This window comes from Hermetia illucens, chromosome 2 (genome assembly GCF_905115235.1).
Source record: "Hermetia illucens chromosome 2, iHerIll2.2.curated.20191125, whole genome shotgun sequence".
NCBI classification, from domain to species: Eukaryota; Metazoa; Arthropoda; class Insecta; order Diptera; family Stratiomyidae; genus Hermetia; species Hermetia illucens.
The window spans coordinates 56,704,596-56,729,235 of NC_051850.1; the positions used below are offsets into that span (position 1 = coordinate 56,704,596).

General features: G+C 44.7%; 1 protein-coding gene across 26 annotated transcripts in view; it reads right to left on the bottom strand.

The window, feature by feature from the left end:
- Nucleotides 1–24,640, bottom strand: part of LOC119649806 (hemicentin-1) — a 604,512-nt gene that overhangs the window by 103,994 nt on the left and 475,878 nt on the right. For all 26 annotated transcript variants that reach the window (XR_005249199.1, XR_005249198.1, XR_005249196.1 and 23 more), the window contains 3 exons: nt 15,671–15,839; nt 6,058–6,218; nt 5,732–5,899 (listed from right to left, as the gene is read on the bottom strand). Coding sequence is in view for 20 of the 26 variants with exons in the window: in XM_038052132.1 (XP_037908060.1) it covers nt 5,732–5,899; nt 6,058–6,218; nt 15,671–15,839 (498 nt within the window). In the remaining 6 variants the exon portion in view is untranslated. The remainder of the gene's footprint in view (nt 1–5,731; nt 5,900–6,057; nt 6,219–15,670; nt 15,840–24,640) is intronic.

Genomic DNA, 24,640 nt, shown 5'->3' on the forward strand with positions numbered 1-24,640 from the left:
ATGAGGCGATCGAAGCCAGTGTGGAAGCGCTGTTGTGTGGAGTAGCTTAGCGGAGATTCGTCCGACCTCCACACCAAAGTAGCTCAATTCTCCACGACTGGAAACTCTCCCGCCTGAGTGGCTCGCCTACCTGTTGACAGCAGATTGACAGCTACGAGGCTGGTGGGGCAACCTGGCAGGAAAAACAGTCTGCCAGAGAAAGAACAAAGTAGAGTCATTAACAGGAATAATATTTTCATGTTTTGGAACTTCTTTTTTTAAACAGAATATGCACATTTGTTTTCTCTTTAATCGTGAATATTAAATGAACCAGAATCAATTTACGTGAATCGTTTAAATTTGAAGTGAAAAAGAGGTTTGGAAGACCATCGTGGCCAGGTCCGACATTGGCATCAAGTTTGCCAATGAGGTACTCGACAAGGAGAGGGGTAAGAAGGGGAATGATAGGCGATGCGGAGCAGGGTACATTCACTATCGGGAGGAAAGAGAAGGAAGGAGGGGGAACATAGACTGACGAAAAGTAGCGGCAAAGTAAATCAGAAAATAGTTGGGGGGAGTTAGCTGAGAAGCCAGAGAATTCAATGGACGGAGGGGATAACTGGGCAGGGTAGCGGGAGTTGTGAAAGTGGGACCAGAAAGATTTCATTTTCCCGCGCTTCCCGTCTTCAACAGTGGTCAAATATTCATTTCTGGACTTACGCAACCCAGAGATTTGAAAAAAAACTAAGTCATCATAGATTTTGGAAGACAGGAACTTCTTCCTCACAGTGTGTTTTTGACCATTTTTTATGTGTAGACACTTAGGAAAGGAGGAGACGTAACGAGAAAGAAAATCAGATGAAATGGTATAGAAGGTGTTGAGTGCGTGGTCACACGTTAATGGAGAGAGGACGAGAACCCAGTTGATTGTCGCCAGGGAAAGCTGAGCTTGGTAGACTTGCGCGCAACAGGAGACTGGAGTGGAAATATCTGATCATCGAACTCGAGAGCAGGATGATGGGCGTCAGGGACAACGTAAGGGCATCGGGAAAGTCAATGCATAGGAAAGTTAGAGACGACAAGGTTAAGAGTGCGATTTAAGTGGTTCCTAGAAAGGTTAAACTGGAGGACGCACAGGAGTACACGAACGCGGACACAAGCAGGGAAGGGTGGTGGAGTTATTAGGGAGGAAGGGAAGGCCAGGAATAATGGGTCAGGAGAGTGTGGGAAGAATAAAGTCGCCGGATGAACTGCAGAAGAATGGCAGATTTGATATTTCTTTTTATTATTCAATTAGTTAAATTATTATTATTTTTGTAAAGTATAACACGTAAAGTCGCAGGAGACGCCGCAAAGTTTTTTAAAAAAGAAACAAAGTTGAACAAACTGTGGTCTCTGGCGCTCCGTTCGTTTCCCCTTCTGTAGTCAGCATTTGCGTTCGAGCGGTTCTAGTTTGGGGCTGAGTTCCGTTTCAGTCGTAATTAAGTTTTTAGGTTTTTTGCTCGTAGAGGGGCTCGGCCGACTCTTCGTTTTCTCCAAGTAAATCCACCTATTTCGCAAATGTCGTTTGATGACAACGCGATAAACGCCTCCGCACCCCAGTGGTAACACGGATGCCACCTGGTGCTGCCTGCTTTCGAAAATTGGAGGCGCAGTTTGTGTTTGCGGGCACGTAATTCAATCACGCACTCGTCAACCACGAACATGAGTCGATTAGACCCGTCGCCGAAGTTCTGGAGGAGTGTTCCTCCTCGAAATTAAAGCGCACTCCCATAAAGCGTGAGATGAAGCAGTTGGACAAGGATAAGGTTGAGCTCCTGAAATCACTGAGGTTGCACCGACTTCTGGAAAGGACCCAGGCCATTTTGGCGTGTGCGGACTCCAGATCTTTGGAGGTGAAGAAGTAGTCGATCCTCGCATTCACACACTTCGAAAATATCCCAATATTACTACCGAAAGTAGTCTCCCCCAGTCAGCCAGGCATGCTATGCAGCACTACACCCGCACTGCAGACTATTATATCTTCTCGAAGGTGCATCCATTACTACCTTAGAAGCTCCCTGTTGCTAAAACGGTCGGCGAAGGTTTTTGGGCATGTCCATCCATCCATCGTCATTTCTTATCCAAAGCCGCGCAACACCAAGCGATTTTTAACGCCTACTTGTCTGGACCAAAGACCAAAGACTTACGCTAGATTGCGTGGTCCACAGAGGCCATCCAGGCGTTTGAGCTAACCAAACGACAGCCGGCGGTCGCTGCACTCCTGGCATTCCCACACCTTTAATGCCTTACCCAGTAATATAGATAAGGAAAGTGCGATGACTCGCAGACTGAGCACCTTGGTTTAATTGGTGTTGAACTGCAGTCCAACTCTATTTGTCTCTCTTTCCAAATACAGAGCATTGGGCTAACGTCATCACCCTTTGAGAGAGCAAACAGAGAAAGGGCAATCTAAGTGTTTGAGGAAAGATGCCGTTGTCTATTGAACTCCTCCACATCTTTCGGGCAAAGTCGCATGAAAAACGTCGCTTCTTCTTTTTCTTCAGCCTCTATCCCGTTCATAAACGGGGTCGGTTCGTCGTGATCGGTTTCGTCATTTGGCTCTATCGCATGCCTGATCTGGGTGCAATCTGGAGACTTTTAAATCCCCATCGAGCGTATCAAGCCACCGTTGTTTCAGCCGGCCTTTTGGTCGTTTACCAACGACTTCGATGTTCAGACCAATCTTGGCAAGTGATTTCTCGTTAGTACGAATTACATGACCATACCATTGAAGACGCCTCTCTCGCAATTTTTCCACGATCGGTGCAACCCCATAACGATCGACGATATCTTCATTTCGGATGTGATCGAAACGTGTTATGCCAGTAGTCCAATGCAACATCTTCGTCTCCATTACCGCAAAACGCCGTTCATTGTCTTTTATAATTGGCCAACACTTATAACCATTGAGGGCGACAGAACAGACGACATTGCGGTAAATTTTAGATTTGAGAAGTTCGTTGATAAGTCGATCACAAAGAACACCAGTTGTGGAACGCCATTTCATCTAGGTTGCGTTAATACGTGAAGCAATTTCATAACGCAGTTCTCCATTGGCTGACAGCGTTGACGCGAAGTTTTTAGATCGCTCAGTTCTGGGCAGATCACTGCCGTTGATAGTGATTGTGCCTGTTTCATGGGGATCGGTCGCCAAAAATTCAGTTTTGTTTAAATTCCATCTGAGACCGTGTTGCATGAGGCGATCATTCCATTTTTGGGCTCGAGATCATTTTTGCTATCAGATGCTAGGAAAACATTATCTGCATAAAGCAGTATGTAGGGCGCTGGACGTTGAATATCCCGTGTGACGGTATCCATAACAAGAACAAACGTCGCTTGCGATAGCAAATAATAATAGCGATGACAAGATGCAACCTTGGCGGACTTTCCGACCAGAAAATCCTCTGAAATGTTAGCTTGATGCAGCACATGGCAACCTTGCGAGAAGTGGCGGACGCAATACGAAGCGCAAAACGTAAGCGGAGATCAGATGGTGATCACTTTCGAGGCCGATGTCAGCGTCTTTCTTGTTGCGCATATCCAGGAGACCACTCCTAAATCCACTGCTGATCGCGAAGTGGTCAATCTGTTTGCTTGTACGGTGCCTACCATTTGAACCAGAACTGACCTTATAACAGGCTTTGGACTCGAGCAATGCGCCACCATTGACGAGGTGGTAGAAAGTACAAACATTTGCGAACCCCCTACCATCATCCTTACCAAGACCGTGCTTCCCCGATCAAATGTTCGAACAAGGCGTTGTTAGGTCCCACCTTGGCATTCAGATCACCTATCACAATTACAATGACAACTTGAGGAAGCCTTTTCTAAACTGCGTGCAATTGCTCACGGAAAGCACCCCGATCACTATATCGGAAGTCTTCCTTGGTGCACAGAAGTGTACAATTGTGATGCATTTAAACCCGGACTGGCATCTTGCAATCAGAAGCCTGTCAAAAACCGACTTCCAGGTCACCATCTCACTTCGCTTAAACCTAGAATGTCCAGTTTATATTGTTGGAATTCCTCCCCGAGTTGAAGAAAGCGAGCATACCGTTGTCGAGGAGCATGCACACATTCCAGAAACCAATCATAATAAGTTTTCGATAGCCAAAGGTTTTCGGAGCGAGGTTAGTCCTTATCCGATGTCTGGCCGACGTTTCGGTTTCGCACAGTTTGAAAATTTGCAAAATTTCTATTCCCCTGAGTCGCCTCTTGCGACAAGCAGGGAATACTGTGGGTGTACCCTGAAGCCCCAACTCACAGGGCTAAACGAACAAGAGTGGCGAAACCTTGCAAACAAACTTCACTTCTGAGGCTGATAGAGTCCGTTTAGAGAGATTAGGACCGTCACGATAATAGTTAGCACTTTCTCTTCATCCTAACAAGTGCCTAGCGCTGAGTCAATACCAAATGGTGAAGGAGGTCCTCCAGAAAACGCTTCAAGTTGACTTACTGATCGTGATGCAGTAGACGAATGTGCCGAGGCCTCGGACTATGAAATTCTAGTCTGCACTCATCTAAAGTGATTCCCACCACGAAACTTCACCAGTCCTCTGAGGGCACACGTCTCAGGAGGATTCCCGGGGGATGTGCTCTCTGCCCAGATATCTGCGGGTAGCACCCTTGTGAAAGTTTCATGGAGGTTATGGTTGCGTCCATATCACAGACAAAGCTACTTGTGACCTCAAACATAGAGTCGCGCTGTACACTCGAGGGCTATACACAAAGCCGCGCATCCACTGGTATCAATGTTGAGTTTTCGCTGAGTGTAAACCAGTACCGCTGTGCCACTCACAGTGGGACTCTGATTGTGATCTCTAAATCGATTCGTGTCCGAATAAGACCGTGGGATTAGGTCGGCACGGCGGGTACTCGGGTAAAATCACAACGTTTTAACTGTATCCTAATTGATTGAAAATTACATCCATTTATAGCCCAGCTGACAGTTTCATAATTGCAGATGTGGACTGGAATTACTTTAATGGACTAGTTGATATAGCTATACCTTGATACTAGTGTGAATTTCGAAATTTATGCGACCTCAAGAGAATGCAAGAGAACTGACAGGATCATATGGGCTTTAATGTGAAGTAGTTCTGACATTGAATACATTCCTTTTTCGACTGTTTCTTTTATTCAGAAAAAAGGCATGTCCCTATCCAAATATTCTTCAAGAATGTTCAAGCCATGAATACATCATTAGGAATGCTCCTACATTGCGGTCACACAATACTCCATTGTTAGAAATACGCCGCCAGTTAAAGTATTGGTAACGCAACCCGAAAATTCGATTGAATGTAATAAAATTATTTATGTGGGAGTCAAACATCTGATTTGGGCGAAGTTAATGTAATTTCGTATCTATCGGTAATATAGCTGACCAACACATTATTTTGACAGTGAAACCCATTTTCTTTGGTTCCATCGAAGCAAATTTCCGACTTTGTACTGGCGAGTATTCAATTACTTTTCTATCTGGTGTTATAGTGCGAAGTACAAGGACGTATTTTCCAAACGATAGTGATTGATACCCTCCTCGGTTTCCACTCTGAATACTGCGAAAGCTAATTTATTTTATTATTCGTCATTAAGCGATAACATCGTCAATCAACTTAATTCAATAATTCACCTTGGCAGGACCCCTTCTACAAAAATGCCCCCAAAAGTTCGAGCCACTTATTAAAGGATAATAACATGACACACTTACCTGTTAAGCGTTTTCCACCCCGATACCATGCAACAGTTGGCACGGGACGTGTAGCTTTCACTTCACATATCGATTTTAGTTTATGACCTTCCCGGAGCGGTCCATACTTTGTCCCATTCTTCACGAATTTTCCGTTCTCGTCGAGTATATGCACAGCAGACGGAGGAACTGTAGAACATGCCCGAGGAAAAGCAAGAAAAACAACAATAAGTGAAATGCAATTTTCAGCGGATTTGGAATTCAAACAGTTTTGTATCTAAAACAACATTAGATACAATCTGATGCAATTCCACTTGAAAACTCCTGAATTCAACTGGGAATCTTACCTTCCACCTTCAGATCGATCCGGTACACACCCGATGTGTCGCACGACTCCCTCGGCTCCAAGAACGTACTCTCACAAGTGTAGACGTCCTCATCCGCTATCTGAAGAGATTTTATACTCAGACTCGTAACAGGACCCTTCGGCGAATGGTCTATTGACATCCTTTTTTGAAATAGAAGAAATAGAAAAAGAAACGAATCAATGAAAAGAATATGATTGAATTGTGAATTGGGAAATGTGATAGGCAAGCATAAATGGGAAAAGTTGGAAGAGGAGAGGTGTCGAGGAGTGAAATGGCCCCGAGGAGATGTATGTGGATTTAGTGTCCTTTTGTTGGCAAATATGGAGAAACCTATTCGCAGACAGATATTACTATTTTGCTCCGTAATAATAACATCCTTGTGTGATTTAAATTACATTTTCCAGCGAACATACGAGCAAATTGGAAATAGAGTTATGCTACCATGGCACCAGGCTATTTTGAAGCGAGATGGGCTTTTTAAGGTATAACAGATTTAGGTACGTGGGTGTGGTTGACGTGCTTTGCTTCATATAAGAAATAACGGCAACCAAACGTATATATAATCATCGTTGGAGTTATCGTAGAGCGCTAAGGTTGCATACTGCCTTACCATGGTTGATCGTTTTACATCTTGGCGGGAGGCGGTTTTGGCCTAGTGCGCTAAAGCAAGCATCTCCATGGGCGTGTTCTTTGGACCTTGGCTTTCAAAGTTCGAGACATAATAACAACCGATAACGGAAAATAGTTTGACTGACAACTGTTCGATTCCTTAACCCATATGGTCGCATGCCCAACCCAATGAGCTATAGGATATCACCCTGACAGTCGAACGTTGGCACAACTCCTTTAAGGCAACCATAATGTGCCACGAAAAGAAGGACTGAGTCAAAGAATTTCCCATCATACTACTCAGGTTTCCCAATAGTCCAAAACACGGCATCAGAGCGCCAACTGTCGAGCTGGTCTATGGAATAACCTCAAGTTACCCGGCGAACAGGGAAGGAGGAAAAGCTCAGTGCGTTTAGGTGCAGCACAAAAATGCGTCGTTCACTGCAGCGATCGGCGAAAGAGGAATCGAGGGCTGACGTACCCGATGTGACACCAGGACGCCCAAATATAGAGGAAGCGTTACCAAGTGGCGCAACTGACGATGCGGGGACGGCATTTCCAATACCCTGTAATGGCCCTGTTTCGAAAAAAACACTCAAAATCACTAGTCCTGAGCAGGTGGATACGAACACGAACGGAATGCAAGTGCAGACGACTGTCCTAGCTAGAACCGACGAGGAAAAGCTCATCAGGAAATGCGCAGCAGTGGTGAAGCGTATACCATCGGCAACGTTCCTCCAGAGGAATGTTAGCAAAGGCGTCAAAAACAGGCTGATTGACCTGAATGAACTATTGAGCCGCATCTTCTTCTATAGACGAACGTGGAGAGCAGTGGATGACGATTCGAAAGCAGAAACAGCCGCAGTCCCCGCTAAAAACACTTATTGCGCCAAATGGACCACAGATAGCCAACTGCAAAGCGAAATGGGGAGCACCTGAAGGCGAAGTGGGATAAAACGAAACAATTGACTTCACCGCCAGAGACCCGTCTGTTCAAAAACAAGGAGGCTGCGAACCAAAAGCCAGCAACAGAAATGAAGAGGAAACGAAGGAGGACTAAACAATAGGCTCTGTACATTAAACGGACGGAAGGCAAGACATTTGCGGAAGTCCTTAGTGAATTTCGCTACAAGATGCAACCTGAAGACAACGGAGCAGAGGTATCTTCCAGACGGAAAACGTAGGGTGGCGAAGTCCTCGTCGAACTGGACCCGAAAACGACTAGTAAGAGTACGTTCTGCAAAGCTGTCAAGGGACTATTGGGGCAGAAGGCCCTTGTTTCTCACCTGGAGCCTATGTGCTCTCTAGAAATTCGCGATTTTGACTGCGTCACGGAAAAGGAGGCCATAAAGCACGAATGTCCAAAGGGATAGATGGTATCACCTCTGTAAATGCTTCAAGACAAAAACTCCCCGTGGTGGAAGTCACCGCGCAATATGCGAGGAAACTCCTTAGCAGCGGGAAAATAGAATTTGGATGGATAGAATACAGGGTAAGAATGCGGATAATTCCCACTAAGTGCTGCAGGTGTCTGGACTATGAATGTCAGCAACATGCAAGGCACCCGACAGGAGGCCAGAATGCCGCAGATGCGGCCAAGTATCGAAAATTGCGTTCTCTGCACGGATTGTCACGCTTCCGGTGAGAGCGTCGTATACACTGCAGGCTCGGGGCGGTGCCCAATATGTAGGGCGAAAGTGGGAAGAGCTAGGGCGCGAATGCCATGATGGGCATTTTAGAAATTAATATGCACCGGAGTGCAACTGCTCACTAGTAACTAGCGCAGTTCGTTGCGGAGGTACATGCTGATCTAATGCTAATCAGCGAGCAATACTTAATCAGGGGCCCAGCCTCATTCAATCTCGATTTATCGAACACCGCCGCCATATGAGCTCGGGACGACGTTCGACTTCTTGTTCTTGCCCAAGGCCAAGGGAATAGATTTGTCTGGATTCGGTGTTTAGGGATAACGTTTCTAAGCATTTACCTGACGCCGAATGAGACGATGCCGGACTTTCGGCGCCGGCTTGATGCTATGGAGGACATCGTTTCGAGCACGGAGGCTAGGGCCCTTAAATGCAGCATGCCTCAGCCGGACTCCAGAGTGAAACAGATTTTGGAAATGGCGACGAGAACGGGGCTTGTAGTTTCAAACACCGGATCGACGCCAACGTTTCAGCACCCATCTCTATGAGACGCTAGATGGCCAGCGGTGGGCCGGACCTCTTGAACGCTTCCTTCGATAGTCAGCTGGGAGTCGATATGCCCGAAGAGTCGCGGCTGCTCGGTTATGCAGACGTCGTTGCGGCACTTTTTGCCGGCTAGTGCGTGAAACAGACTTGGCATATTGATGCGACGGATAAGCGGATGGATGACTGGTCACGGTTTAAGCTTTGCACTGAAAAAAAAAACAGAAGTAGACGTGTTGACCAGAAGGAGAATTCCGACCCCGCGTCCCATATCGATCGGCGAGTTGACTATAGAGTCAAAGCCAGCAATTACATATCTTGGTTTAATTGTCTCCTGGAAGATGAGCTTCTTCGAGCAAATCAAAGCAGCAGCAAACATCGTTTATCGGATCAGGGGTGATAGTTATCGCGGGAGTGGTCCCTTACCCAACTTCTAAACGGGCATGAAAATTTTCAGTCTCACCTGCACGGGATTGGGAAGGCGCGATCTCCTTATTGTGTGTTCTGCATTGGAGTAGCGGGCGACGCGGAACATACCTTTTTCTCTTGCGAAAGGTGGGACGAATTTCGTCAGCAGCTTTATGCAGACACAAGGGAGCTCTCTCAGACGACATTGTCAGAGAGATGCTAAAGAGCGCTGGAAATTGGAATCGTGTTGCGCATTATGTTGTAAGGAGATTGAACTCGACCGACGAAGGGGCCGGATAGCAAGGGGTTCCCTGAACTAACAACTTCCTTCTTCACTTGCCTTCTCTTTGGTAAAAGGGATTCTCTGACTTGAAGGCTCCGAAAGCCAGGAGAGCGAGAAGGCTAGCCTGAAGTAATATGTCAAACGGTTCCAGGCTAGTTCTCTGATGGCAGGGAGTGTTTAGTTGGTACTGTTGCGGGAGTTCAACACAGAATGTTGGTCGTTCAAAACAGATCTCTTGTTAGGCAATGAGGTATGTAACTCATACTCAATTCTTCGAATCGGAAAAACATCCTGGAAAGCGAGAATGCGGCACAGCTTTCATAGTCTACAACAAGAAGTTCGCCTGTAGTGTAACAAACTCTAGACAAATCAATAAAAAAATTGATACGTTTCTAGCGTAAATTATTTTTTTTAACCTCTAACTTACCAACGTATATGCCCGAAAGGAAGAAAAGGACTGAGCCGTCCTGTTTAAAAGGAAAACTCTACAATCGCCTTGAGTCAGTATTTAATTCACTGCCTGCGAACGAAGTGCAGATAATACTTGGCGGGTTAGTAGAAAAGATTGGAAAAGTGTCGGACCACCGTGAGGGGGGGGGGGGCATAGCCTCCACGATATAACTAACGAGACCGAAATTCGACTGCAGTAGAAACATGGCAATCTCATCGGCTTGTTTCTTTCACCGCTGGATCGATAAGAGAATTTGGGTGAAAACACCATTCAATCCGATTGATCCCGTCCTTAATAAGAAATGTGCAACATCTAGCATCCTTGCCGTCTGGTGGCCGCGAATAGCGAACAAGTTTCTTGAGCTCCTAAATACCGTCTGGTTTGGCAAAGCAAGCAACTCTTCCGCCGGAGCTATAAAGAAATATCGTTGTTTTAGTATACATGTTACTGTAAAAAATAACGCAAGCAGCTTGAAGATGTTATAAGCCGATACTAAGAAAGGTTTAAGATGAAGTCTGTAATTGATCAAATATTCACAGTGAAACCGATACTCGAGAAGTGTTGATGTGGATGAAATTTTCGTTGCCTCCAACCAACCCAAGTTTGTCTGATTTTGAAGTTCCAGTGAAACTAATTAGGCTCATGAGAATGACAGTGAGGTTGAATTAAAGTAAGGAGACGGGCTGGCAACAATATGGTTTAACATCATCCTAAAGTAAATAACCCGAAAGATGCCGGTGAACCTAAATGGTACGCTACTTTACACATCATCTCAGAGAGCGATCTAAAGAGAATTCGATGCAGTCCAATTGACCCTGTAGTACGTTGTTTGAATGCCATAAATTCCATAGACTTTCGATTGCTGCGACATGGGTGAGAACAGCAGAATCCATTCGGCGCCGATTTCCAGAATTAGTCCGCCGCGCTTACGAGGGGCAACAGCTCCCCAATCCTACAACCAGGAATCCTTTTGAGGCCTCCAAAAAATTATAGTCTGGCTCTAGCAACTTCGGCAATGCAAATTTTAGGATATGCCGAGTATAGCGGCTTGGTTCCTTATAAGCAAGAGTCCCGTGTAAATCCTGTACATATTCGTGCGTATAGGGCAGAAAACAACTCTAGGGTCTATCCAAATGACATGTGCAATTTACCACATAAAAAACAACAGCGAAATAAACGAAATCAGCAGGCGGATCTTCCTTCCCAACAAAACATTTTACCTTGCACTGCCTACAGGGTGCGGCAGCATAACTTCCTTTTTTCCAAACTCAATAAAAACTATTGTATGCATCGGAAAATATTTATTTATTTTTTATAATGTAGGTACATGTTACATTGTTTTGAAGATCAAATCTGTTATGTGACGTCCCCCATTCTCCATACATTGCGTAAACCGATTTCTGGCGTTTGTCATGACTCTTGTTAGCAACATTGACGCTCTCACTGCTTCAATGTTCTCAGGTGATCTAACGGGCCGAGGGACTCCAGTTCTTCCTTTTGTCGCACTTGCAGTTTGTCTGAATGTATTGACCCATGTAACAATTGATTTGCGATTCCGAAATGCACGCTGTGTTGCAATAACCGAACATCCACTTGAAAAGTAAACCTCAACGGCAAAGGCACGCTCCTCACTATTCCAACGCATGATGGCGACTGAACCGTGTCGGGACAAAACTTTACAGTATCCCCTCTTGAACGAAACCACTAGCGCTCCGCTATGACATCAACTAACTGAGTGGCGCGCATTTTAAAAAAGGAAATTATGCTGCCGCACCCTGTATATAAAGCTTTGATTCAGCCGGTCTTGTGTTACGGCGGGACAGCAAAACGATGATCCATACTGTCAAACTGCGAATTCTTAGGACCATTAAGGCGAACGGCGAATGAGATCAATCTAGAGCGCAACTGCGATACCGGCAAAGTGAGTAGGCATTTAACTCTGTTTAGCTTTCCAGCAAATTCGTTCGCTGTATAAACGTCCCAAGCGATCAAACGACAAACGTGCATGTTTCCGATGAACGGAAGATAGTTCAGAGTAAGTGTATCCTGCCTTTGAGTTAAATCGCTTCCATACTTTTATTCCACATTTAACGGGGTTCGTATACATGCTTCATGGGAAATCTGCCTTGTATTTCACCGTGCATTTATCGATAAAGGGAAGGGGGCCTTCGCGGCGAGCATCTTCAAATCTACGCTTTAGACGCTGTATGACTCAAAGATGTAATAGGCCTAGGCAGCATCAATAGGTTCTTCCCAGTTGCCCCTCAGACACCACCTTGTCGTGGTGGAGTAGCCTATAATAGTTCACCATCTTTGATTTTCAAATCAAATCATGACGGAGGCGCGGATTTTCGAGGCTTCACCAGATTAAAGCTCCGCCATAGAGAAATCTGTGGTAGACATGCTCTCCACTTCAGTACAAAGCTTGTACCTAGTGCCAAGGCTGCAGTTAGCTAGAAGGGAGACCACAGTAATATCTATAATACAAAAAGCGAAAGCTGGTGATGTGGGCCAACTGGTCTAAAGCCGATAGGAATGCTTTCTGTCAATGTAAGCGTAAGGTTCTGCGAAGGAAGGCTAAACTCTTTGTGAATGAGGACATAAACGTTGCTGTACCATCAGATTTGCCAATATGCGGAGAAATCCCACGCAAGGAAATGGAACGTTCAGCGGATAGTAGGGACAAGCAGGTAGCCCTGGTGAGATCCGCGCTGACGTAGCAGACACTTAAATTAGCAGCAGGTTTTTATCCCCCGCGCGGGAATCTGAACAAATCTAATAGGCTACTGATAAGAAGGAAAACGTCAAGGCAGCGCCTATGGGTTCTTAGTCTATGATAACGGAGTCAAGTCATCAGCACCCCTAAACAAGTTTTGATTCAAACGGTTGGCACATTTATTGGGGAAGTAGTAATGCAATGCTAGAACAGGGAAACTATTTAATTTTATCACTTCAGCTGGTATTATGACCTCGCGAGTGGATGCGCCCGAACGTTCGTGCGTCATAACTGTTCGAGCTGATTAGAGGCTGCCTGGTGCTAGACAAAGTCTCACTGTCACAGACCATCCTTATCTAGACTTCAGTTTGACAACTACGAGCAGAGAAGAAAAGCAAAAAAAGAGGAATCCAAGTTATTTTGCCTCACGTGTTGCAGATACTTAGCACCTTTCTGCCGACAAGCGGTGATGATGACGCTGTCTCTATCCTCAGCAGAAAAAAAAGGAGGGCCTAACTGTATAAACATCTATGCTCCGGAAAAGGAGGAATGGCTACTAGAGGCGGGTTTTCTGAAAGCTTCCAAGATAGTACTCGTAAGTAAATCAGAAATTCGTTGTTCCCTTCCTTATTTCCATTACATTTCAGAAGGTATATGCACCTACACCCTGTAGCGTGGAAATAACTCTGCTATCACCACTACTGTTGGCTCCAAGGCGATACAATAGACAGCAAACGACGCCTACTAGATAAGGAATCTTCGACATTGGTTATCAGCCGGCAAATCGCATACATTTTTGTTGCTCATTTGTCCGCGGTGTTTCGAATATGCTTGAAGGAGCCCATTTTCTGTCTGTCATGACACCGAGGTAACTTACCATCGGTTTCGGCAAGACTATGATATCACCAACTTAAGCAGGAGAGCCTGGGGAACCCTCTTTTGGTTAGAACAACCGCTCCGGTTTTTTCAAAACTTAGGGAGAATCTATGCTAAATCAATCACCTTCTTACTCGCTACATCAACATTCAACATTCAACGCGTGGTGACCAATGCCACAACATTTTTCGCGCATCCGAACAGATGTGATTCATCATACACCTCGAATGGTAGGAGACTATTTTACAAGGCGTTCTAAAGATCCGGACCTAGGACAAATGCCTAAGTCTCCTCGTCGTGACCTTCATTTTACTCAGAGTTTCCTGAGTCACGTAAATCAAGGCGGAGTTGTTCAAGTAGACCCTCAATATTCGCAAAAGGTAACTTGGAACATGAAAATAATTTTCTAGTGCTTCAAGCAGGTGGCACTGCCTCGCTCAATCAAAAGCGTGTCTTCCGCTAAGCGCCTCAAGGAACACTACTCGTCGACTACGATACAAGCTAGCTTTAACGCTTGAATCACTTCCTCAACCGCATTAATTGGGCGGCGATCCTTGTTCTAAAACTACGTTCGCGACAGCCAGTCTTGGTTATATGAGCAGTTTCCTCGCTGTATCCGACATACTAGGAAGACGGGATTGCATTGCCCAACTTTATCAGCACAAGCCTCGTAACCTTCCAATAGGAGGGAAAAACACTCACTGTCAAGTACGGACGTCGGGTAAGCCCGGCTTAGACTTGGATACAAGTTTCAACACTTCGCTGGGAATACCATCCAGTCCCGTTGTTTTTTTATTTTTCTTCCCGTTCCCTTAAAGTGAAGAATCGGCATTCATCATTATTCCCACTCTCATCCAAAACGTCAGTTTGGATGAAATGGAAATGCCTGCACGATTTTTCCCATCTTCACTGTTTTCAAGAAACAGTTTTTTGATAGCCAACTTATTCTCGATAACCCACGGGCCCCTGTTAATGTCACTGACTACCTCCTGCCAGCAGTGCGCTGTTTGTCAGATGATTTCGTGACAGAGTTCCTTTTTCCTTCTTTTGTATCCTGCGGATCTTTGGGCTGCCTCATCTTGGCCTGCCGTACGCTGTGCTATCCGTCCAAGCCTGAGGCAGATAGTAGATTTGCAATTTTCGGTTATCGATCAGTAAACTGGTGGTTTTACATGACGTGAAGTCTCCTTTTAGACGCCAATGCATGGCAAGCTGCAGTAAAAAATTTCATTGTTGAGTTCACCAATCAAGCTTGAGAGCGCCGACATGCCCTTCCTCACTTCAGAAATCGTTCAGGAATGTAAAAATGTTTAGAACTCTTTATTTACATTCAAAATGGTGGAAGGAGGGAGGCTTGCTGGGACTTGGTCAATGTTTTGTAGTGAGGAATGAAAAATTCAGATACCTTAGCAAAAGAGGGTTGATTTCTTTCTTTGAAGGGACCAGCAATTCAAGCACTAATAGCATTTAATAATTCTGCTATTGAAAAGTGGAAACATGATTCGCATAAAGATAAATTCCTCTCAGAGTCAAACAAGCACATTAGCGGGGATATGATCAGAATAGGATTTCTACAAGGTGACACGTGTCAGTCTTGTAATGGGAAGCGGAAACCAAGGGAAACTTCCTAGGTGAGTGCTCCGCCTATGGACGCATCAGACATCAAATTTTTGGTGCAGATGTACACCAGTTGCAGCGGCTAGCATCACATCAACTAACGAAAAATTGTCTTTTCGACATCTAAAGAGCGTATAAATTGGCAAAATTGCAGATGAAAATATACTTGTTCTATATGCGCCACGTAAAAAAACTATTAGGACGTTATATCCCATTTTCGTTAATTCCTTGATCACTAAACTAAATGTTCCTTTGAATGTATTTTCGCAAACTACAGCAACTAACTGACCATATTTCCCCGATATGGTGAGATTCATCACAGTGTGACACCCGAACGCCAACATAACCGCATCGTATTGAAAATGACAAAAACCACCAGTTTAAAAGTTGCGAGGACATACTATCCCAGTCGACCCGAAAGGGTTAAAGCAAACACCGCTTACCTGCTCATGTATTCATCCTTCACCGTGGCCACCTCTCCATCACCCGATACCACCGCTATCCTTGTGTTTCCTTTGAACCATTTCACAGAATGCAATTCTCCACATGCTTTAAAATCGATCGGGCAGGACAATAAAACTTTGTGGTCGCGTTGCTCCGATATTTCATGATCTGAAATGGGAAAAGAAAAAGATAAGAACGATGGAACTTTCTTTTAAAAGGAAATACAACTAAGGAGGCACGACTGAGCAACGCCAAATCCATTTTCATACATATGAAAAGCTAAATAGATTACACGAACCATGAAAGGATTCAGGCGAGTAAGATGAACGGACCCGGCGTACTGAAGGGGCATAATATATATCGGATTGAGATTGTTTATGAGAAAAATCCCAGAGAAATGTGTTTCTTGCAATGAACGGAAGCCAGCTACCAGCGGGATAAAAGGATCAAATCAGTGGACATCGAATTTGTCTTAAAGCTTCCTATATATCCTGCCCAGAGACAGATTTAGGAACGGATTAGTCGTCTTGGCGCGGCTACTCCATTGCCAGCGGAACGGGAACATTTTAGAAAGCTATCAAATTTTCAGGAAGGACTAATGCATGTGAGCAGGGCCGTAAGTGCCCACGGATGAGCTCTCCTCCCAGCTTCGCATCGAGGCTTTTATTTGGATAGATTGCAGCAATACATCCTGCCTCCCATTTGGGACCGAAAAGAAGTCGTTAGAACATGTCACCATTTGAGCAGATTTAGAAGAGTTGGCTGACATCCGGGTCTGTGACACAGCAATCCGCTCTCCACAACGTGGTAGCCACAAATAGCAATTAGCATCATCTCCGAGACCTCATCAATTCCAATGCTATCGTCGTCGCTTCCTCCGGGAAATGTGGAAAACTTATCTGAACGAGTTTGCCGGAGCAGCTTTCACGAGTCAAGTGAGCGAAAAGGCAAATTATAAATTGCGAATTTGGCCAGTGTTTATGAGCTGGACTTGCGCCAATGCTTCCATTTCGACACCAACAAATCGCTGGGGCAAACAGAACCGAACTGAATTGAAACGAAAATGAAAAAAAGTAAATACATCACGACCAGAACTCATATATCAGAATACACTCGAAATTCTAGACAACTGGACTGAACGACCGTCGACGTCTGGGAAAAGCGACGAAAGCCAAAAAAAGTTTTTCCCGTCAAACTTCTCCGCACTCCTCTCACGGACGATTAATGCCATCTTTTGAACGAAAAAGATGCAATCTGTTGGCGCGACGAGCATCTATAAATTTCCAATTTGTTATTCAGTGAACGAGGCGAGACCTTGACATAGTTGGTTCTGGGTTTCGGTTTCATGCAATTAATTATCATGGGAAATTTTGTTTATTTTCGGGAAGGAGAAATCAAACAAACAAATTTTCGGCGGGAGTGATATAATCTGGAAAACTTGCAGCGCTATTCAGGCGGGAAAATGCAAGGTTTCCACGTTGTTTTCCATCTGCTGCGGACTGAGTCGTCTCTAGATATCTAAGGAGGGTTACTCTATGGAGGAGTTTCTTGATAAGTAATCTTTTAAGGTCGCGCTTTTTATTTACGGAAAACAGAGTGAATTTCCCGCAGCAAACGGATATAGAGTATGTCCGGGATCTTTTAAATTCGCAATCAAGTTTCAGATAGTCGTACATGCTAGTTGGCAAGCTCCCACATTAAATCACCCCATAATTGGGTTTTGTTTGCGGTTGCTGACTCACACCTGAGTTTAGCATAAACTAGCAAAGGCGCAAAGCCAAACGTGTCTTTTTCGTGAGTAATGAGGAGCTCACCTCACCTTTGCTAGCCCCTACCTTTCCTCGTTGATCTAATCTAAATAACAAATGGCGAGAAGCAGAGAACGCTCAGGTGAACGTTTCTTTCTTTAAAGTTATTTATTTCTTGTTCTCAAACACATGATGCCATTGTCTTCCGCCTAAGAACGTCCAAAGAACCGGCCCCGGGACCCAAGTGTGTAGGCTTGTTTTTCTGGGCCTCGGCCTCCTCCTATAATACGTTTTCCCAATATTAAAAGGGACCGCACAGAAATCAGTAGACTGGAACGGAATAAACTTTTCACACGAATAAGAATTATGGGAGGAAATTCTTGCCAAATGACCGTTCTTTTATCTTTTTGCTTTCTTCTCTTGTGTCATTATTTCTACATACGAGAAGTTTCCGTATATTTTATGAGGACAAGCGACTTTCGGTGAATTTGGCCGGCTACGTGGAGAGTTCTCCGCTGGTGCGTAATGAAGTTGTCGTCTGAAGGGTCACCACTGAAGAGGCTACCAGTCTTCTGGGAGACCTCACTTCTGTCCAGATTGGACCCAATGATGCAATTATCAAGGGAAGTAATTTTCAGCTACTGTGAAGCGTAATTTCAGTGAAAGACTGATTTGTAGGTAGCTGATAGGCTGGTAATTGAAATTTGATTATATGTCCATCTAACGGTCGGCTTGTTTCCATTAGAGGGTGTCATTATGAATTTTGGGACGTTATTTTTGCTGATTTCCTACCTAATTTCACTATCATATGCAGGCTGGAACCGGCGACTGTTTTCTAGGTTTGGTGAGTTCATGGATCGCTTGTTTTTCATGTCTTGTAGCATTTGGTCGCTGTTTTCAGTGACTATGGTTTTGATGCTCAACACTGTTGTTCACTTAATATATAAGTTACTTTCACAAAATCTAAAGTATTTCAGGGAACGAAATTAGCAAAATAATCAACTACTATTGTCAATCCAGGTACTTATCTGATATCTTTAAATTTTCATTTCTATTTATAAGAAATGAAATATCTTAAAATTCTTGGCTTACGATGGCTAATCCAAAAGCGCTACCCATTTTAAACGCCCAGGAAATTCCCCGCGTTTCTCGTTACCTACGCAAAGGTTCAACCAACATTAGATATCAATGTTGGAGCTTTTTTGCCGCTGTCCCCAGAGTCGTCTAAAACTCTTTTGGGGAGATGTGAGTCTAGCTCCGACAAGATGGTAGTTGTGGTGTGTATCAGGAGCCAGCCCCTCAAGACTCCGGTCGGGTAGTGTGCATTGAACCAGTATTAGTAGACCGTGTTGCCCGCTGAAACTGAACAGATGGCTTCAAATATAAGCCTAGTGGAAGCGAAGTCGACTGTTCCTCCGAACCCGAAGGGGGTTCCTGCGAAATCCGTTAAAGGATCAAGCCTGAAAACAGTGGAGCAGAATCGTCTTCCATTCGGAAAAGTAAGGGTGGTGGAGCTCTTGTCGAATTATATCGGAAAACAACAAAGGAAGGTACTTCCTATGAAGCAGTCAAGGGGCTACTGGGAGAAAAACTTTGGTTTCAAGCCTAGAACCTCTCTGCTCTCTGGCAATTCTAAAATCTTAACTGCCTGACATAAAAGAATGAAATAGAAGAGGCCATCAGGTGGTAAGGAGGTAACCTTTGCGAATTCTGCTAAAACTTTCTATGGTGCAAGCTGGCGAGCAAGATGCGAGTAAACTTCTTACAACGCACATATCACAATTGGTTGGGTACTGTGTAGGATACGAGCTCCGGCCGCCCCCACCAAATTTTATAGATGTTTAGATTATGGGCACACATTTGTAACCTACCGGAGACGTGACTGCTCTCCCATATTGTTGTAGATGCAGAGACCGTTGAGCACACTACGGACTCGGGGCGATGATCAGTCTTCAGAGTAGAACTGGAAAGAGCTAGGGAGGTTAAAATGATCCAGTTCCGACAGCCGCCGCTGGTAAGCTGCTAGGGCAGTTCGTTGTGGAAATAAAATCTAATCTAGGTCTTATCACTGAACAGTACTGAAACAAGAACCGTCCACCTCGATATATCAGGTACCACTACCATCTTAGTTCGGGACGGTACCCACCTTAGGGTTCTAACCCAAAGCCGAAGGCCTACCTAACACCAAATGAAACATGCTTTCGACGCAGACTTGATACTTTAGAAGATCCTATCTTGGGCATGGTGGGGCAATCGGGGGTGACCTTAATGCCAAGGGACTTAAATGAGCATGCCCCGTCCCGCCTCTTGAGGGAAACAAATTCTCGGAATAGTGGCGAGAAGAGGACTTGTTGCTTTAAGGAGCAGACCCACCTCAACGTTCAGGCGCCCAGGCTACGAAGGAAGCGTTCCCGAAATAAGCATTGCATCGGAATTACTAGTGTCGCTGGTTAACGGGTGGCAAGTTCTTGAAGACTTCTCGGCCAGTGACCATCAACAGATCGCGTTCAAAATAGTTAGCGCAACACTCGTTCGACTGTTACCCCAGTGCTTTTTCTGTGCGTGGAACGTAGTGAAGGGAAACCACGGGAGTTTTTTCCAAGCTATTGGAATAGGTGGATCGCGCTGGTGGGCATTCCCTGAGAGTGATGGCGTTGCATCTGACATGTCGCAAGTTCAGTTATGATCCTGATAACGACAGCCTACGGAGCTTCCATGCCTAGAAAGGCATCGAAACGTGGTAAACCTTATATATTGATGGTAACTGCAGTGCTTCGGAAGAAGTGTCACAAATTCCGCCGCTCGACACAACGTCTAAACGACCAAGTGGAGGTATGTACCGCAATGCCAGAGTACAGATTAGCCAAATGGAGACTCCTCAGTGCGAATAAAAGAAGCAAAGCTCGCTGCTGGCGGACCTTGTCGGCGAGGTCAATGAGGGCGCGTGGGAACTCGGTTACCAACTAGTAACCCGGAAAATCGGAGCTCTGCGGAAACCCTGTTGACTTAAGGCCTTCCCTGCACATCTTGCAGGGGATTGATGATAGCAGCGTGAAAGGTGCCCACATTTCTCTATATGAAAAATATGAAGACATCAGGATCCAATGGTATTTCAACAAAAGTATACAAGCTGGTGATCCAACATCGGCCAGACCTACTGCTCGGCGGATTAAACGCTTGCCTGAAAGGGAACACTTTTCCTTCGCGATGGAAGGTGGAATGCCGTTTGCCGATTAACCATTTCGTATGCTTGACACGGTCGAAAAGTAGCTTAACAGAAGTGGACTTGTGGAGCGATACATGCTACCGGAGATTTATCCCCTGTTTAGGTTTTAGGCCAGAGGAAGATCCCCAGTGGTTGTTGCCCTGCAAGTCATCGGTGCGGATCCTCGAACCGCTGAGCTCGATGGATGATGCTCCAACTAACGCTTGATATCAGAAATGCCTGTATTCCCATAAGATAGCAAGATATTCTAGGCACACTAGACAATACTTCCCACGAGCCAAGGTGTCTTTTACGGATGTTCAATGATAATCTGAAGAACCGCGCCCTGTTCTATGAGAAGTTAGCGGGTCCGAGGATAGAGGCCACTTTGGGGGTAGCACAAGAATCCATTCTGAGGACTTGACATATCCTTGATTGATACGGTTATAGAAAAAGTCACACAGATCACGCAATGAATGAATATCCCCAAAAGGCAACTGCTCCCCAGCAAGCAAACTGGGTTGAAACAAAGAAACTGCAACAATGCGAACTATATATTTCCGATCAAGGAGACTTTACTAAAGTTTTAAGGGAAAACTCGGTAACGACCATCTAAAGGAAGTCTACAAAAAAATGCGAAGCTATCTAAAAGTGGTCATCCGAAAAAGCAATAGAAATTGCTTCAAATAGTCATGCGTAGATGCCGACATAAACCCTTGAAGCCGCTCTTACAGGATGGTAATGAGTAGACGACAAAGATCACCGGAGGTGATTTTTCTACCTCTTGTGAAAAAAATTGTTGCTACTCTCTTTCGTCACCACGAGGCCGGCGGAAGGCTGGTCCAATTCAACAGTTTTCGAGCAGGTACTGTGGAAAATATGCAGTAGGATTGGTGACAATAAAGCCCAATTTCTGATAGAATTTAATCGAGCTTTGAAGCTGGAGGCGAAGATTAGGCTGGATCTTTTCACGAACACTTCCGGGGTGCTTCGATATGATTTAAAGGAGGAATATTCCTTGCTCAGTTGAAAAAGCAAAAGTTGGTGTTACTTCCCAGGCCCAACCAACCTTATAGAGACCTGTTGGATTCAAAGAAGAAGATGATAGAGAGACTTATCTATGACAGACTATTATCCGTCGTTGAAAGCGGCAATGGCGTGTTGGAACAGGATGCGTTTTGTCGCGCATACTCCACGGTGGACGTAACAAATATGGTAGTCGAAGCCGAAGTGAATAGTAAACGACCAAAAGGCAGGCCGAAACAACGGTTGCTTGATACGCTGGATGGGGATTTAAAAGCCTTGAGATTGCACCTAGATCAGGCATTTGATAGAGCCAAATGGCAAACCGATCACGACGAGCCGACCCCGCCTGTGAACGAGACAAAGGCTGAAGAAAAAGAAGATGAAGACCATAGGGTTCGGTACTCTGCCCTGTTTGCAATAAATCAGGGTTTTTTAATACAAATGACTTATTAAGCCTTAAGCTTATTAATTTAACGATTCTACCTAGGATAGTGGAATTCTTCCTTATTGGGGAGAAGATCCTACATTGCTGCTCCTCTTCCAGCAAAATCCATCTTTAGACCCATCATTTCGGACTTCAGAAAAATATCGTGAAACCCAATATACAAATCAAGTTTTCAAATATCAGCTGCATACAAGTCCAGATTGAGCATATTGTGGGAACCTCAGTAATTCAGTACACCAATATCTCAATATTGAATAGCAAAGCCCAATTCAACAATTCTTGTAAATTTTTTTTGGGGGGTAAAGTCGGTGAATGCAATGCACTCCCGGAACCTTTCATCATATTACTCACTAGCCCTTCCGCTCTCCAGTCTTGGGGTGCCTTCAAGCCAGAGACTTCCTTTCACTAACTGGAGGGGAAAGGAGGAAGGAGACTGTTAGTTCAAGGAGCCTCCTGCCATCCGGTCTCTCCATCGGTCGAGCTTCATCTTCCTTGCAACAACGGGAATCCAAATGTAATGTCCGGCACAGCTCCACCTGTCAGCACTCCTTTGTTTTTCCCCGACAATGCTTTCTGGAGAGAGTTCCCCTGTGTTTGAATAAAGTTGTTGACGAATTCCATGCCACCTCCCAAGGAAAATGATATAATCAGCGTCATCCCCAACCTCATTGCAAAGTCAGTCAGGAGATCGTATCTGCCTAATCTTGAACAACAAGAAACAGTCTTATTTCTTGAATTGCACTGGAAACGAACAATGGGGAGAGGGAGTTTTCCCACTTTTCCTCAATATAAACTATTTGCTTTACTAATAGGTTAGATTAGAACTACTATTGCCTTATTGCTGACTAATGCAAGGTGCATTAGTCAGTAATAAGGCATCACGAAAGGTTTCAACTAAGGCACACAAATAGTTGACTTACATACTTATATTTATTTCCTCCCCGATAGGATGGAAAAGAGCCAAGAACGTATACTTTTTTTGTATGAGTTCAAACTCGGTCATAAAGCGGCGGAAGCGACCAAGAACATTAACAGCGCATTTGGAGCTGATACGGTAACCGAACGAACCACACGGGGGTGGTTCCAAAAATTCCGGTCAGGCGACGTAAACCTTCAAAGTGAGCCACGTGGAAATCCAGGACCATCGATTGACAACGACGAGCTGCATTTGCTAGTCGAATCAGACACACGTCAGTCTGTGAGGGACATTGCAGAGAAACTGAGCGTACACTATTCGACAGTTTCCCGGCAATTGCAACAACTTGGAAAGGTGAAAAAGCTCGACAAATGGATTCCGCATGCCCTTACGGAGCAAAACATGGCACTTCGAATGGAAATTTGCAGTTCTCTACTCACCCGCAACAGAACCGACCCCCTTTTGGACAGAATAGTGACATGTGATAAAAGGTGAATATTATACGACAATCGTCGCCGATCAGCACAATGGCTAGATGCTGATGACCCACCGAAGCATATGCTGAAACCGAGCCTCCATCCGAAGAAGGTATTGGTGACTCTTTGGTGGATACAGCTGGAGTCATCCACTATTTTTTTTGGCACCTGGAGAAACGATAAATGCACAGAAATACTGTGCCCAACTCGAGGAAATGCACCAAAAATTAAGTATTCAACGGCCGAGATTGGTCAATAGAGGTGACGTGATACTCCTTCACGACAATGCGCGACCTCATGTTTCCATAACAACGGTTCATAAGTTGAACGAAGTACAGTATGAGACTCTGCCTCATCCACCACATTCACCGGACTCTTCACCAACCGACTACCACTTTTTTAAGCATTTGGATCATTTTTTGGCGGAAAAGCAATTTAGGAACGAAGAGGCTGTCAAAATTGCCTTCGACGAATTTATCAACACCCGACAGTTGGACTTCTACGAAACTGGCATAAATGCTCTTGAATCTCGCTGGGAGAAGTGTTTTGAATCGACTGGCATCTATTTTGATTAAATAAATAAATTTTTGTAAGCTTTACAGCCGTTTCAAATTTTAGTATAAAAATGGCCATTTCATTTGCAACAACCTAATACAATCAGAAAGCACTCTTAAAGCATCTGTACGTACTCCAATTTCTCATGGCTGATATTAACGATAGCTAATTTCTCCGTACATAGACAATAAGTTTTGCCTGCACCCAGGATCCCATTGTAATTCACATTGAGTTCATGCGCATTTTTAATCAAACGGAAAATATTGAACACCCATCCCGATTCGTATGCGCTGCGGTTTCTCAATAACATTAGTTATACGGCAACTACACGAGCATATGCGGCCACCATATTGGGGTTAGAAGCATCCCTACCAACCACGCTCTGAAATCTTATTGCTTTCAGTTAAAAATTTATAATCTGTTAACGTGTCGAGGAATGTACAGTAGAATAGATACAGAACTCCCCCACACATTTCTCTCCAGCAACCCTTGCGCCTTTCTGCAATTGGAGCTACCAATCCTGAATTTTAACAAAGTACTCATAAAGGTCGAAAAGAGCAAGGATTCGAGTTGAAGAAGCCTTGCCCGTTAGCATTTA